Source organism: Ranitomeya variabilis, chromosome 3 (genome assembly GCF_051348905.1).
Source record: "Ranitomeya variabilis isolate aRanVar5 chromosome 3, aRanVar5.hap1, whole genome shotgun sequence".
Lineage (NCBI taxonomy): Eukaryota > Metazoa > Chordata > Amphibia > Anura > Dendrobatidae > Ranitomeya > Ranitomeya variabilis.
In genome coordinates this window covers 322,227,546-322,245,087 of record NC_135234.1, presented here as the reverse complement: position 1 = coordinate 322,245,087, position 17,542 = coordinate 322,227,546, and the positions used below count along the sequence as shown (strand labels likewise).

Genomic DNA, 17,542 nt, shown 5'->3' with positions numbered 1-17,542 from the left:
CTGGTAGGTATACCACAGGAAATTCTACTCGGTTAATCTGCCAAGTGGCAGAATGTGCGGCTGCATCCAGCAGGTCAGGAAAAAGCCGTCTCTTGCTATCAACGCTCTCTTTTGACAGTGCAGAGTTAAACTGATGAACCCTGACAGGGCCGGCTCCAGGTTTTTGAGGGCCCCGGGCGAAAGAGTCTCAGTGGGCCCCCCCCCCCTTTAACACATACCACGATTCATGATGCCCAGATACAGCAGAGAAATATAGGTAGAGTACAATGCCAGATTTCACTTCTTACATGAGTGATAGCTATTGTAAATTCTGCAGTGTATATATACAGGACAGGAGGAGTGGTACTGTGCGGTGTATATATACAGGGGAGAGGTACTGTGCGGTGTATATATACAGGGGAGAGGTACTGTGCGGTGTATATATACAGGGGAGAGGTACTGTGCGGAGTATATATAGAGGGGAGTGGTACTGTGCAGTGTATATATACAGGGGAGAGGTACTGTGCGGTGTATATATACAGGGGAGAGGTACTGTGCAGCGTATATATACAGGGGAGAGGTACTGTGCGGTGTATATATACAGGGGAGAGGTTCTGTGCAGTGTATATATACAGGGGAGAGGTACTGTGCGGTGTATATATACAGGGGAGAGGTACTGTGCAGTGTATATATACAGGGGAGAGGTACTGTGCAGTGTATATATACAGGGGAGAGGTACTGTGCCTTGTTATATACAGGGGAGAGGTACTGTGCGGTGTATATATACAGGGGAGAGGTACTGTGCAGTGTATATATACAGGAGTGGTACTGTGTGGTGTATATATACAGGGGAGGTACTGTGCGGTGTATATATACAGGGGAGAGGTACTGTGCGGTGTATATATACAGGGGAGAGGTACTGTGCGGTGTATATATACAGGGGAGAGGTACTGTGCAGTGTATATATACAGGAGTGGTACTGTGCGGTGTATATATACAGGGGAGAGGTACTGTGCGGTGTATATATACAGGGGAGAGGTACTGTGCGGTGTATATATACAGGGGAGAGGTACTGTGCGGTGTATATATACAGGGGAGAGGTACTGTGCGGTGTATATATACAGGGGAGAGGTACTGTGCGGAGTATATATAGAGGGGAGTGGTACTGTGCAGTGTATATATACAGGGGAGAGGTACTGTGCGGTGTATATATACAGGGGAGAGGTACTGTGCAGCGTATATATACAGGGGAGAGGTACTGTGCGGTGTATATATACAGGGGAGAGGTTCTGTGCAGTGTATATATACAGGGGAGAGGTACTGTGCGGTGTATATATACAGGGGAGAGGTACTGTGCAGTGTATATATACAGGGGAGAGGTACTGTGCAGTGTATATATACAGGGGAGAGGTACTGTGCCTTGTATATATACAGGGGAGAGGTACTGTGCGGTGTATATATACAGGGGAGAGGTACTGTGCAGTGTATATATACAGGAGTGGTACTGTGTGGTGTATATATACAGGGGAGGTACTGTGCGGTGTATATATACAGGGGAGAGGTACTGTGCGGTGTATATATACAGGGGAGAGGTACTGTGCGGTGTATATATACAGGGGAGAGGTACTGTGCAGTGTATATATACAGGAGTGGTACTGTGCGGTGTATATATACAGGGGAGAGGTACTGTGCGGTGTATATATACAGGGGAGAGGTACTGTGCGGTGTATATATACAGGGGAGAGGTACTGTGCGGTGTATATATACAGGGGAGAGGTACTGTGCGGTGTATATATACAGGGGAGAGGTACTGTGCAGTGTATATATACAGGGGAGAGGTACTGTGCGGTGTATATACTTCAACAGCCGCCCAGCCCAGGCCCCCAGCACCTGTCCTGTATATACATTATATACACTATCTATACAGGCTGTGCTGGGGGCCTGGGCTGGGCGGCTGCTGTAGTGTATATATATATATATATCAGCTGCAGCCGCCCAGCCCATGGCCGCCCCAGGTCACCCAGACTGTCAGAATATACAGCGATATAGCATGGCACTCACTCAGGTGCCGGTAGCAGCTCCTCCAGTCCGGAATCTGCCCGTGCCTGATTAGTTCAGCACTGCACAGTGCACACAGCCAGGAGAGCAGAGCAGGAGAACTCTCCGCCCACAATGTCACGCTGGCTGTGTCCTTAACCCCTATGTGCCTGGCCCTGCACTGACTGAGAAGATGCTTGTGCCAGGCAGGGCAAATTGAAAGGGTAGAAAGGGTTAAAGCGGCCAGATGGATGTATGACTGTGTGAGTGGGCCCCCCTGTCTTGTCAGGGCCCCGGCACTTGCCCGGGTGCGGACGCCGGCCCTGAACCCTGAATCCACCATCCTCTTAACAGGGAAGTAGAGAGGGATCGTCCGCCTTCTTGCATCATCTGCTAAATAGTGGTGATGCAGAGGGGGAAGCTCAGACGCCAAAAAGGGTGCCTCTGTACATCCACAGAGTTCAGGTCCCCGAGTGGACAGAGCTGGTTGTCCGGCGTTAGGCCTGGATGCAGAAGAGGATACATGGAGGCGACACTCCATGTGCTTGTCTGTTGATGGTGTGGGGAGATTAGTGCCCTTTAAAAGACCCGTTGTCCCTAAAAATCAGACAAGGCATGGCATCCCACGTCGTAGGGGGTATACATGGAGGGGACACCCCACGTTTGCATATTGGCTGAAAAAGGATACCGCGCTTGAAGAGGCTTCTGTTCAGTGAATCGCATATCCAGACGTTCCCTGTCCGGGTGAAAGGCAAATGCTCTACGAGGGAGTTTAGTCTCCTTATGAGGGACACTGTGATCTAGAGCAGAACTGGAGTCCTCGTCAATGTACAGAGATTGGTTGATGATATAAATAGGCGAATCCATCCTTTTCTGAAGCTCTTGGCGAGTCCAGATCCAAGGCAATATCCGATCCATATTCAGAGTCTTGTTCTCAGCAAATCATTGTGGAGAGAGATCAGGAAATGAAACTGCAGTTTTCTAGACGCCAGTACGTTTCTAGACCTCTGTACGTTTCTAGAATACTTGCGGCCCCTGCTAGCCGACAGCTCCCATGTAGGAGAGGGACCATCTATATCAGTTCTGTGAGCATTCCGAGCCACAGAGGTTTCACGGTGGGATTCAATCTCTTGGTCAGAGAAACCATAAATTGCGGTCAGTGACCAAGCCCACTGAGGGGAACTAGGTACTCTGGGATAAGCTGGGATCAGCGGCGGAGGGCTCCTGAGCTCATTTAGGGTGACCGGCTTTGGACTGGTCATGTGCCTTTAAGACCAGGGAATACTGGTCATGTGCCTTTAAGATACTGCCTTACCCGGGTACTGATGTTGCAGAGCCCCTTTAATGCAAAACCGTCGCCCGTGTGTGAGCCGGCAGGGTGGACCAAGATGGCCACTGGGAGTTGCAGAGGTGGTAAAATCTCGCAGAGAGCGAGAGGCGCCAATTCATTGGGCGGAGCCACAGACACGATGTGGGAAGATATTGAAAACTAATCTCTCAATATCTTCCCTCACGTAATCTCCGGTCCTCCCAAGACTTCCTACTCTCCTCCACACTTATTCGCTCCTCACCCAATCGCCTCCAAGACTTCTCCTGAATATCCCCCATCCTCTGGAATTCTGTGCCCCAACACATTCGGTTATCCACCACATTTGGATCCTTCAAAAGAAACCTGAAAACCCACCTCTTCAAAGAAGCTTACAGCCTGTAATGACCACACAGCCACCTCAACACCATCGGAGCTACTGCAACCCTCAACCTACTATCTCCTTCCCTACCATCCTGTAGAATGTAAGCCCACAAGGGGAGGGTCCTCTTCCCTCTGTATCAGTCTGTCATTGTTAGTTTTGTTTACTGTAAGTGATATTTGTATTTTGGTGTAACCCCTTCTCATGTACAGCACAATGGAATTAATGGTGCTATATAAATAAATAATAATAATAAGTTTCAGCGCCGAGGAAAGCGCGCGCACTCTACTGTTCAGCTGCAGGTCAGGTATTTCAGCGTGGACAGTGCAGGGATAATGGGGTAAACCTCAATCCACCATCCCTTTGTTAGGGAGGTGAAGAGGAACCGTCCGCCTCCTTGTGCCATCCGCTTTAACAGTGGGGGCTGCACGGATGCCAAAGAGAGGGGCCTCTGTGCATCCACGGAGTTCAATCCCCCTGGGTGGACAGGGCCAGTTGTCCAGCATTAGGCCTGGCTGCAGAAGAGGATACATGGAGGCGACACTCCATGTGCTCGTCCGTTGAAGGTGTGGAGAGATCGGTGCCCTTGAAGGGACCCGTCGCCCCTAAGAATCAGCCCAGGCTTGGCATCCCACGTCGCAGGAGAGGATACGGAGAGGCAACACTCTCTGTGCTCGCCTGTTGATGGTTCAGGGAGATTGGAACCTTGAAAGGATCCGTCGCCCCTTCGTCCGTTGTAAAAAGTAAAATCAAAAATGGAAAAGGTAAAAATAAATAATAAAAGAGTTTTGGGTCTGAATAGCAGACCCGTCCGTGGGCCTCCTACGGACACCAAGCAAGAACTGGCTCTCTGAGAGCCAGCAGGAAGGTGTATACTGCAGGGGAGGAGCTAACTTTCTTTGTATCACTTAGTGTCAGCCTCCTAGTGGTAGCAGCATACACCCACGGTCTGTGTCCCCCAATGAGGAGGAGCAGAAAATGGAGACGCTATGGGTATCGGAAAATTGTGCAATTTTTTTTTTTTTTTTAGCAAAGTTTGGAATTTTTTTTCACCACTTACAAAAAAAGAACCTAGACATGTTTGGTGTCAATGAACTCGTACTGACCTGGAGAATTATAATGGCAGGTCAGTTTTAGCATTTAGTGAACCTAGCAAAAAAGCCAAACAAAAAACAAGTGTGGGATTGCACTTTTTCTGCAATTTCACACCGCACTTGGAATTTTTTCCTGTTTTCCAGTACACTACATCAGAGGTGTCAAACTGCATTCCTCGAGGGCCGCCAACAGGTCATGTTTTCAGGATTTCCTTAGCATTCCACAAGGTGCTGGAATCATTCTGTGCAGGTGATTAAATTATCACCTGTGCAATACAAGGAAATCCTGAAAACATGACCTGTTGGCGGCCCTCGAGGAATGCAGTTTGACACCTCTGCACTACATGGTAAAACCAATGGTGTCGTTCAAAAGTGCAACTCACATGGCCATATTGAAGGAAAAATAAAAAAGTTATGGCTCTGGGAAGGAGGGGAGCGAACAACGAAAACTAAAAACCGAAAAAAGCTCCAGGGGGTTAAGGGGTTAAGCAAGTTATTACCCATCTGTGGGAATAACTTAAATTCCTTGGGGTTCGAATGCTGGGACCCCCAAATATCGCCAGAGTGGGACACTTCTACCATTAGAAGGGAGCTGCTGTATGCTGGCTCATGAGCTGCTCCAGGAGACAACCAGAACATTGAACTCAGCTTTCTCTAGTAGTCCCATAGAAAATGAATGCAGTCGAACACACACACCCCCACTGTGCTAAGTAATGCACACCCCCACTCTATGCTAAGTATTGCACACCCCCACTCTATGCTAAGTAATGCACACCCCCACTCTGTGCTAAGTAATGCACACCCCCACTCTGTGCTAAGTAATGCACACCCCCACTCTGTGCTAAGTAATGCACACCCCCACTCTGTGCTAAGTAATGCACACCCCCACTCTGCGCTAAGTAATGCACACCCCCACTCTGTGCTAAGTAATGCACACCCCCACTCTGTGCTAAGTAATGCACACCCCCACTCTGTGCTAAGTAATGCACACCCCCACTCTGTGCTAAGTAATGCACACTCCCACTCTGTGCTAAGTAATGCACACCCCACTCTATGCTAAGTAATGCACACCCCCACTCTGTGCTAAGTAATGCACACCCCCACTCTGTGCTAAGTAATGCACACCCCCACTCTGTGCTAAGTAATGCACACCCCCACTCTGTGCTAAGTAATGCACACCCCCACTCTGTGCTAAGTAATGCACACCCCCACTCTGTGCTAAGTAATGCACACCCCCACTCTGTGCTAAGTAATGCACACCCCCACTCTGTGCTAAGTAATGCACACCACCACTCTGTGCTAAGTAATGCACACTGTTGTGAATTTGCTTTTTGCTCCCTCTAGTGGTTACTAGTTTTTTGACTCTGGTTTTTCTGTCATTCCTTTTATCCGCACCTGGGTCGTTAGTTAGGGGTGTTGCTATATAAGCTCCCTGGACCTTCAGTTCAATGCCTGGCAACGTAGTTATCAGAGCTAGTCTGCTGTGCTCTTGTCTACTGATCCTGGTTCCAGTTATATCAGCTAAGTCTGCCTTTTGCTTTTTGCTATTTGTTTTGGTTTTGTATTTTTGTCCAGCTTGTTCCAAATCTATATCCTGACCTTTGCTGGAAGCTCTAGGGGGGCTGGTGTTCTCCCCCCGGACCGTTAGACGGTTCGGGGGTTCTTGAATTTCCAGTGTGGATTTTGATAGGGTTTTTGTTGACCATATAAGTTACCTTTCTTTATTCTGCTATCAGTAAGCGGGCCTCTCTGTGCTAAACCTGGTTCATTTCTGTGTTTGTCATTTCCTCTTACCTCACCGTCATTATTTGTGGGGGGCTTCTATCCAGCTTTGGGGTCCCCTTCTCTGGAGGCAAGAAAGGTCTTTGTTTTCCTCTACTAGGGGTAGCTAGATTCTCCGGCTGGCGCGTGTCATCTAGAATCAACGTAGGAATGATCCCCGGCTACTTCTAGTGTTGGCGTTAGGAGTAGATATATGGTCAACCCAGTTACCACTGCCCTATGAGCTGGATTTTTGTATTCTGCAGACTTCCACGTTCCTCTGAGACCCTCGCCATTGGGGTCATAACAGCACACCCCCACTCTGTGCTAAGTAATGCACACCCCCACTCTGTGCTAAGTAATGCACACCCCCACTCTGTGCTAAGTAAATCACACCCCCACTCTGTGCTAAGTAATGCACACCCCCACTCTGTGCTAAGTAATGCACACCCCCACTCTATGCTGCAAGGTAATGCACACCCCCACTCTATGCTAAGTAATGCACACACCCACTCTATGCTAAGCAATCCACACCCCCACTCTATGATAAGTGTCCTGCTGTGGCAATCGGAGGGGCTCCCAGCAGTTGGACCCTCCGCTGATTAAATAGATAGCACCTGGGTGATAAAGGGCTAATCTGGTTGGATCTGCAGTACTACTGAGAAAGTGCTGGCAAATCAAATGTTCAGAATATTTGCCAATATTTCATTTTAGGATTACAATACAATGTAACATACACAGGGAAAACTCAGTTGAATAATTTTCTGTTTTTATGATGACTTTGCTCCCCCCCCTTTCACATCCAACATGATGATTTATTTACCCTCACCTGTTCAAAGAGATTTTATCATTCATTCTCATTGCCACAAGTGTATAAAAGCCAACCCCTGGCTATACGTGAATGGACCATTCTAAAGAGCTCAATTAATTTTAGCGCCGTACCGAAATCGGATACCACCAATTTTTGGACTTATGTCCATATAGTGTATATGGGGGCTATGATTTTTTAGGATTTGTTACCAAACATGTTTTATAAAGGTTAATTTCTTGCATGTTATACTCTGGAATTTAATGGGTGAAAAAAAAAATTACCTGGTGGGGTTGTCAGTGAAATGCTGAACTCTTGACAGTGCCCAACAGGTCTGATGTATGGACTGCTAGCATCACACCTGAAAACAGAACAATTGTAGCTCTATAACAAACTTTTATTTTACCATCACATCTTACAGATCTTGAGATTCTAAACATCACATTTCTGAAAATCATGAAATAATGATTTTTATAATGGTAAGTGCACGAGTATTGATTGAGGTTTGGCTGAAGACAACATCTGAAGTATGAACGTGGTTTTCCGCTATGGTATATGATTTCACCTGTAAAAAACGTGCCACTTTTTAATGCATTGGAAACTCTTTTTTTTTTCCTCTCAGATGGGGGTTAAACAGCACCTCAGCCTCTTAATGTGAATATATCCTAACAGCTTTCACAATATGTGAAGTACAAATTCGGGACAGATAAAAACTGTGTGTGATAAAGAGGTGTTAAACACACTATTTTACGACATATGAAACCTCCAATGGAAGAGGAATGACCGTTACACAATTTTCCCACGCTGTGGTTTTAATCCAATGAAGTCAATTGGTAGAGAAAGTTGTAAAAAAGAAATTACAAAACTGCAAAAAAAATATTGTATACAAATTTCAAGATTGTATTTTGTTTTTTTAATTACAACAGGACCACTACCCCTCCACAGAGAGATTTTAGTCTAAGAGAGGACACACTTTAGGTTCCCATACAGATGAAGACTTTATTCTAAGAGAGGAATGGCATTGTTAGGTCCTGGAAACGAGAAACGCCTTAACGTGAATTGGCCAATTTATGGGCTAAGCTTTCTCAATTTTTCATATTTCTTTTTGATCAGATAGATTTTTATTACACAATCAGAATACTACAAATAGTATTCATAACGTTTTGTATAAAACTCCAGTAACATTTTACATAGAATACCCCAACCCCATCCCAACCTTAGAGACCTATCAAGAGCCATCCGATTTCCACCTTCCTGTAAATAGAAAGTAATTGTCCTATATACCACTCCAAAGGCCCTGGAGCTCACATATTCAGTCCCACCCCCTTAGCTCGAATCAATCCATGGTTGCCACAGCTTGAAGAAAAAGTCCAGCCTATGTCTTTTGGAGGATATACTTCTCTCCAGTGAAAGACTATGGTCCACCTGCGCAAGAAAATCTCTCCTCGTCGGAGGTTCCTCCCTAATCCAGAATTTGGCAATCAATTTTCTTGCAATAAATAACAACCTAGTAATAACAACTTTAAGCGTGTTATCAATTGCAATCTCTTCCACATATCCCAATATGCATACCAAGGGGTGTCTAGGAACAGTACAGTTATATACCAACTCAATTCTATTTAATACCACAATCCAAAAGGACAGTCTGGGACATTGTCACATCATATGGAGAACACCCGCCTCAGATTGTGAACACCTAGGACATTGCGAATCAGGCCTCATCCCAGCTTTGAATAACATGTCAGGCGTTCTATAGGCTCTATGGATTACAAATAATTGTGACAGCCTCCCCGGCTCCCTCATAGAAATCTTAGGCACATAATCAAGAACTGATTCCCATTAATCATTGTCAATTGCTCCCAAATCAGCTTCCCATTTACCCCTAGCCTTAATAGGGTGTTTATCAAGAAAAGAAAAGAGAAGATACTCGTATACCCCTGAAATCGCACCCTTCATACCACTGTTTTTAAGGATAAAATCCAGCATAAGATCTACTTGCAACACTATGGGACTCCTTTTACTTTGTGCCAGATATGCATGAGAAATACAGCTATATTGATATAATTCAGACCGTGGTAGCTGAAATTCCTCCTGAAGTACCTCAAAAGTCCTAAGTTTACCCTGAGACATCAACTGCCCAATCCTACTAATACCTGCCTCTTTCCAAGTGCGGAATCCCTTCAACTGCCCAAATACCGGTAGAAACATATTTCCCCATATCGGTGAGTATCTAGTAAGGTCTCTCACACCCCTAATAATCTTTACTGTTTCCCATACCTTATGGATTAGTCTAATAGTACAATATTGCGAACCTATTTTCTGAAAGTGACCACCTTCCAGACCCTCACTCAAAGCCTTCACTTTAAATAAAAACCTCAAGCAATTGGGTATTTGCACCTTCCCCGACTCTTCCTCCCCACCCCCTGAAATGCTGGCACTGTGCCGCTAAGAAATACAACCAGGGATTAGGGAGTGCCAACCCACCTTCCGCCTTAGGCCTTTGAAGTATTTCCTGTTTAAACCTAGGACACTTATCCCCCCAAATTAAATCGCCAAACAAAGACCTAATCTTGCGAAATCGACACTGTGGAATCCAGATGGGAGAGTTATGTAACACGGTGGCATTACAATCATCTTTATAAGATTCACCCTACCCACTACCGACAAATAATTTGTTCCATGCCGAAATTTTGGTGCAAATTTTCTGCAGAAGCGGACTTAAATTCAATTCCTCAAAACTAGTTAAAGGGAGAGCAATCTGAATCCCCAAGTATTTACATTTATTAACTACCTTTAATCTGGAGGGAGTATTCCCTCCTTCATTACTTATATTGTCCCCGTCAATCAACATCATACAAGATTTGTCCCAATTAATCATGAGACCTGAATACCTTCCAAATTCCTCAATAATAGCCACCGCATTGTGTAGGGTCTCCTCCGAGTCTTCCAGGAATAGCAGAATATCATCGGCACACAAGGCCACTTTATCCTCTTTTAAATCATACATAAAACCGCTCACCTCTTGTGCACCTCTTATTTTAGCAGCCAACGGTTCAACAGCAAGAGCGAAAAGCAACGGGGACAGCGGACACCCCTGCCTAGTACCTCTAAACAAAGAGAAACTCTCCGACAGACTATTGTTAACTCTAATTTTTGCCGTTGGATCGGAGTACTGCAACCTCACCCAGGAAATGAATTTGGGACCAAATCCCAGCCGTTCCAGCACCGACCACAAGTAATTCCATTCTACACAGCCAAAGGCCTTATGGGCATCTAAAGACACCACTGCCCTCTTACCAGCATTATCAGAAGGGATTTGCATATTTAAATATAACCTTCTTAAATTGAGTGCCGTTGATTTATTGTGCATAAAGCCTGACTGGTCTGGATGAATCAATATATCAATCACTTGGGTCAGCCTGTTTGCCAGAGCTTTAGCCAAAATCTTTATGTCAGCAGTTAGAAGTGAAATAGGTCGGTAAGACTCTGGCAATTTTTCATATTTCTAATGCAGCAATGCAATTCAGTTTTCATATTTGCATGCTATGGCGCCACAGAGTGCTGACTTTTTTGTTTGAGAGTATATGAGCTGATGACTCTAGGTTAGCACCCGTTCACACTTAGTTTATGTTTGGATGTGACGGTCAGTTTTTTGAAATTTGTATTCATTAGTCTTCTGACTGAGCACTCCGCCTTTTAGCCACAGGTGTTTTTTTTAATTACAACAGGACCACTACCCCTCCACAGAGAGAGATTTTAGTCTAAGAGGACACACTTTACGTTCCCATACAGATGAAGACTTTATTCTAAGAAAGGAATGGCATTGTTAGGTCCTGGAAATGAGAAACGCCTTAACGTGGCTTCCAGGTACACATGAATTGGCCAATTTATGCGCGAAGCTTTCTCAATTATTCATATTTCTAATACAGCAATGCAATTCAGTTCTCATATTTGCATGCCGTGACGCCACAGAGTGCTGCCTTTTTTGTTTGATTGTACATAAAAAAAATATTGTGCAGTGTGGAGTATAGGGATAGTTTGTCTTGCCGAATCACACTGGGTTCCATATGCGAGTCAGAAGTTGCTTTTACAATGTAAGCCTATGGAGCCTCACTCCGACAGTCTATAAACTTACATGATAAAAGCCACTTCTGGCTCATATAGAAAGCCCTATGTGATTAGTCAAGTCACATGATCCAGAAGAACAAAGAAACACTCTGGAAATTGGGAAAAATGGCGTTCGGAGAGAATATTACAACACTTAGGCCATGTTCACACATTCAGTATTTCACATCAGAATGTGAAAGCCAAAACCAGGAGTGGGTGATAAATACAGAAGTGGTGACTTGTTTCTATTAGACCTTTCCTCTGATTGTCCCACTCCTGGTTTTGGCTTATACATACTTATGTAACATACTGACCAAATACTGAACGTGTGAACGTGGCCTTACTCAGTAAATATAGAAAAACTGACTGAACAGCCATCTAGTCTGAACTGGTGCATAACCAAAAAGTCTTACATAGCAAATAGATAATGGCTGCACTCAAGTTTATTGTGCTAAAGCAAGGAAATGTGCAATACATGAAATGTGAACAGCATAATGGCTTGTGAAATTTATGAAAAAACACATGAGATTTTTAGCACAAAATTTGGCCAAATATTGTGAGCCCATTCACCAAACGTCAAGGTAATCTCAGATCGAATGGGTAACTAACCTGTCTGCCTAGTGTGAACACTTACCTATGGCTAATAAAATGGTAAAGCCTGTATTTATAGAGGAGGTTAGAACCAACTGTGTTTGGATGTAGTTAAAATCACAGCATGGTGAAGGGCGGGGAGTTCAAGTCAGAAAAAGCAATACATAGTAAATATAGAAAAACTGACTGAACAGCCATCTAGTCTGAACTGGTGCATAACCAAAAAGTCTTACATAGCAAATAGATAATGGCTTCACTCAAGTTTATTGTGCTAAAGCAAGGAAATGTGCAATACATGAAATGTGAACAGCTTAATGGCTTGTGAAATTTATGAAAAAACACATGAGATTTTTAGCACAAAATTTGGCCAAATATTGTGAGCCCATTCACCAAACGTCAAGGTAATCTCAGATCGAATGGGTAACTAACCTGTCTGCCTAGTGTGAACACTTACCTATGGCTAATAAAATGGTAAAGCCTGTATTTATAGAGGAGGTTAGAACCAACTGTGTTTGGATGTAGTTAAAATCACAGCATGGTGAAGGGCGGGGCGTTCAAGCCATTATGCTGTTCACATTTCATGTATTGCACATTTCCTTGCTTTAGCACAATAAACTTGAGTGCAGCCATTATCTATTTGCTATGTAAGACTTTTTGGTTATGCACCAGTTCAGACTAGATGGCTGTTCAGTCAGTTTTTCTATATTTACTATGTATTGCTTTTTCTGACGAACGCCCCGCCCTTCACCATGCTGTGATTTTAACTACATCCAAACACAGTTGGTTCTAACCTCCTCTATAAATACAGGCTTTACCATTTTATTAGCCATAGGTAAGTGTTCACACTAGGCAGACAGGTTAGTTACCCATTCGATCTGAGATTACCTTGACGTTTGGTGAATGGGCTCACAACATTTGGCCAAATTTTGTGCTAAAAATCTCATGTGTTTTTTCATAAATTTCACAAGCCATTATGCTGTTCACATTTCATGTATCGCACATTTCCTTGCTTTAGCACAATAAACTTGAGTGCAGCCATTATCTATTTGCTATGTGGCCTTACTCAGGTTTAGGAATTAAAAAGATTTGTGGGAGTGCTTCTTTACATTCAATAGTTTACATGAACAGGAATGTAGGTCATACCAGTAATCATAACTGTGATCCCAGTTATCAAAGTGAATAAGCAATCTGTTTTCAACAATATCGGAAATGGTAGCCACACAAAGCAGGGAAGGATTCTTCCGATCCACAGCTTCCAGTTTCATGCCGACTCGGAACCCAGACGGAGTAACAGGCTACAAGTGAAAGAAAACAGAATAATACTGATATGTCAACCATACAAAAAAGAAAGGATGAACATATGAATGTCAGAAAGTAAAAGCTATGAAGAAGATGTGGTGTGCATAACCATGGCTTCTTACCGTACTGTAGCTTTTAAAGAATGTTTTTGGAGCCGCCTGAGCCTTACATTGTTTCAGATATGTGGGCCAGCTAAACTCTCCATCTTTATAACCTATGAATACAAGGTAATGAACATGGCATGTTACTACTAAACATAACCCAGAAATAATTAATTATAAGCTAGACCAAAATGATGTACAGAAAAATTACACTTTAGTTGGTTGCCACTTTTCTTTAGAATAACATATGAGAGTGTGGAGGTTTTATATGCAAGGCCAAGCCCAGATATCCTTTCTCATGCCAATCAATATTATTCTTGTTGGAGTCACGCTCAGCTTTTTTAGCACCATGGGTAAAAAGCTGCATACATTGGGTACGGAAAGTATTCATACCCCTTTAAATTTTTCACTCTTTGTTTCATTGCAGCTATTTGGTAAATTCAAAAAAGTTCATTTTTTTCTCATTAATGTACACTCTGCACCCCATCTTGACTGAAAAAAAACAGAAATGTATTACTTTTTTTTTTTTTTAAATTAAAAAAGAAAAACTGAAATATCACAGTCATAAGTATTCAGACCCTTTGCTCAGTATTGAGTAGAAGCACCCTTTTGAGCTAGTACAGCCATGAGTCTTCTTGGGAATGATGCAACAAGTTTTTCACACCTGGATTTGGGGATCCTCTGCCATTCTTCCTTGCAGATCCAGTTCCGTCAGGTTGGATGGTGAACGTTGGTGGACAGCCATTTTTAGGTTTCTCCAGAGATGCTCAATTGGGTTTAGGTCAGGGCTCTGGCTGGGCCAGTCAAGAATGGTCACAGAGTTGTTCTGAAGCCATTCCTTTGTTATTTTAGCTGTATGCTTAGAGTCATTGTCTTGTTGGAAGGTGAACCTTGGGCCAAGTCTGAGGTCCAGAGCACTCTGGAAGAGGTTTTCATCCAGGATATCTATGTACTTGGCCGCATTCATGTTTCCTTCAATGGCAACCAGTCGTCCTGCCCCTGCAGCTGAAAAACACCCCCATAGCATGATGTTGCCACCACCATGTTTCACTGTTGGGATTCTATTGGGCAGGTGATGAGCAGTGCCTGGTTTTCGCCACACATACCGCTTAGAATTATCACCAAAAAGGTCTATCTTCGTCTCATCAGACCAGAGAATCTTATTTCTCAAAGTCTGGGAGTCCTTCATGTGTTTTTTTAGCAAACTCTATGAGGGCTTTCATATGTCTTGCTATGAGGAGAGGCTTCCGTTGGGCCATTCTACCATAAAGGCCCGACTGGTGGAGGGCTGCAGTGATAGTTGACTTTGTGGAACTTTCCCCCATCTCCCTACTGCATCTCTGGAGCTCAGTCAGCCACAGTGATCTTGGGGTTCTTCTTTACTTCTCTCACCAAGGCTCTTCTCCCACAATTGCTCAGTCTGCCTGGACAGCCAGGTCTAGGAAGACTTCTGGTGGTCCCGAACTTCTTCCAGTGGACTATGGAGGCCACTGTGCTCTTAGGAACCTTGAATACTGCAGAAATTCTGTTGTAACCTTGGCCAAATCTGTGCATTGCCACAATTCTGTCTCTAAGCTCCTTGGCCAGTTCCTTTGACCTCATAATTCTCATTTGGTCTGACAAGCACTGTGAGCTGTGAGATCTTATATAGACAGATGTGTGCCTGTGCAAAGCTTACAGGGAGGTGTTCCTACAGGCCTGTTCACTGTGTGCATGGCTCATGTGTTTTCTTGCTTCTTACAAGACTAGGGAGGTTCCCACCCCTCCCTGTGAGCCATGCACATAAAAGCAGTTCTATGCTACGTGTCCACATTGGACATCTCCTTTCTGAATCCTGCTCATACAGGTACTATACATATGACCAGGTTTTTAAATACATCAGATAGGGATTACATACATTAGTTAGGACTGCTCTAATACGGGTATACCTTGACGTTTGGTAGAGCGGCTTAATATACACTTTTTGCATAAAACGTATTAACCAAATACCCTGTGTTTTTCCATCTCTTCACTAGCACTTGCTGTTTACTGATACTTTCTGCAACACAGTATTTTTTTGTTTTACTGTGCCATTTTGTGTATGTATGTATGTATGTATGTATGTATGTATGTATGTGTGTATGTGTGTATGTATGTGTATATATATATATATATATATATATATATATATATATATATATATATATATATACATATATATACATATACACACACATACACATATATGTACACAGACCAATTGTATATATATGTAATGATGGCCACTCGTTTTTCTTTACTTAGCTGCTTTTTTCTTGCCATAATACAAATTCTAACAGTCTATTCAGTAGGACTATCTGCTGTGTATCCACCAGACTTCTGCACAACGCAACTGATGGTCCCAACCCCATTTATAAGGCAAGAAGTCCCACTTATTAAACCTGACAGGGCACACCTGTGAAGTGAAAACCATTCCCGGTGACTACCTCTTTGAAGCTCATCACGAGAATGCCAAGAGTGTGCAAAGCAGTCATCAAAGCAAAAGGTGGCTACTTTGAAGAACCTAGAATATAAGACATAATTTCAGTTGTTCCACACTTTTTTGTTGAGTATATAATTCCACATGTGTTAATTCATAGTTTTGATGCCTTCAGTGTGAATGTACAATTTTCATAGTCATGAAAATACAGAAAAACCATTAAATGAGAAGGTGTGTCCAAGCTTTTGGTCTGTACTGTATGTGTGTGTGTATGTATATATATATATATATATATATATATATATATATATATATATATATATATATATATATATATATATATATATATATATATATATATATATATATATATATCACAAAAAAACGGAACAGCACAAGAAAAAATATACGTATCTTCGGGTGCAAAGCCCCCAGACAATCAGTCCTCCGATTATCCAAGTCAATATAATTTCAAAAAAAGAGGCAGCACTCCATTAGTCCAGTGTAAACGTGCAGGGTTTAATTTACCCACATATTCAGGCAACGTTTCAGCTCATAATGAGCTTTTCTCAAGCCTTGAGAAAAGCTCATTATGAGCTGAAACGTTGCCTGAATATGTGGGTAAATGAAACCCTGCACGTTTACACTGGACTAATGGAGTGCTGCCTCTTTTTTTGAAATTATATATATATATATATATATATATATATATACACACCGTATTTTTCGGACTACAAGACGCACTTTTTTCCCAAAAAATGTAAGGGGAAAATGGGGGTGCGTCTTGTAGTCGGAATATACTTACAAATTATGCGGCAGCGGTCCCGATGCAGCCTCCCTTCCCATGCTGGTGCAGCTGTGGCTGTGCTGCCGGCAGGGACTGTGCTGCAGGCAGGGGCTGTGCTGTGGGGCTGTGGCAGCGGCTCTCTGGGCTCAGTGGGGGCTCCGACGGCATTTCTTCAAAGCCCGGAGGCCCCCCGCTCATCCGGCATGTTGCGGTGGCCTCCGAGAACATAGGCGCCAGGAAAATGGCCGCCGGGCCGGCGCACGCTCAGATTCAAATCTCGTCAACGAGATCTCGGCAACAAGATCTGAATCTGAGCGTGCGCCAGCCCGGCGGCCATTTTCCTGGCGCCCATGTTCTCGGAGGCCACCGCAACATGCCGGATGAGCGGGGGGCCTCCGGGCTTTGAAGAAATGCCGTCGAAGCCCCCACTGAGCCCAGAGAGCCGCTGCCACAGCCCCACAGCACAGCCTGTGCCCCAGAGCCCAGCCACTGCCCGCAGCACAGCTTGTGCCCGGAGCCCAGCCTGTGCCCCGGAGCCCAGCCTGTGCCCCGGAGCCCAGCCACTGCCGGCAGCACAGCTTGTGCCCCAGAGCCCAGCCTGTGTCCCGGAGCCCAGCCTGTGCCCCAGAGCCCAGCCACTGCCCGCAGCACAGCTTGTGCCCCAGAGCCCAGCCTGTGTCCCGGAGCCCAGCCTGTGCCCCAGAGCCCAGCCACTGCCCGCAGCACAGCTTGTGCCCCAGAGCCCAGCCTGTGCCCCGGAGCCCAGCCACTGTTCTGGAGCGGAGCATAGCCCCTGCCCCGGACACAGAGCCTCCACCCCTGACCAAGCACA

General features: G+C 44.4%; 1 protein-coding gene across 7 annotated transcripts in view; it reads right to left on the bottom strand.

Moving 5' to 3' along the window:
- The window catches only part of LOC143815936 (lethal(3)malignant brain tumor-like protein 4), a 190,489-nt gene that overhangs the window by 124,389 nt on the left and 48,558 nt on the right, over positions 1-17,542 (bottom strand). For all 7 annotated transcript variants that reach the window (XM_077295732.1, XM_077295738.1, XM_077295734.1 and 4 more), the window contains exons 10-12: positions 13,487-13,578; positions 13,209-13,360; positions 7,652-7,728 (exon numbers count right to left, since the gene is read on the bottom strand). In XM_077295732.1, the coding sequence (XP_077151847.1) occupies positions 7,652-7,728; positions 13,209-13,360; positions 13,487-13,578 (321 nt within the window). The remainder of the gene's footprint in view (positions 1-7,651; positions 7,729-13,208; positions 13,361-13,486; positions 13,579-17,542) is intronic.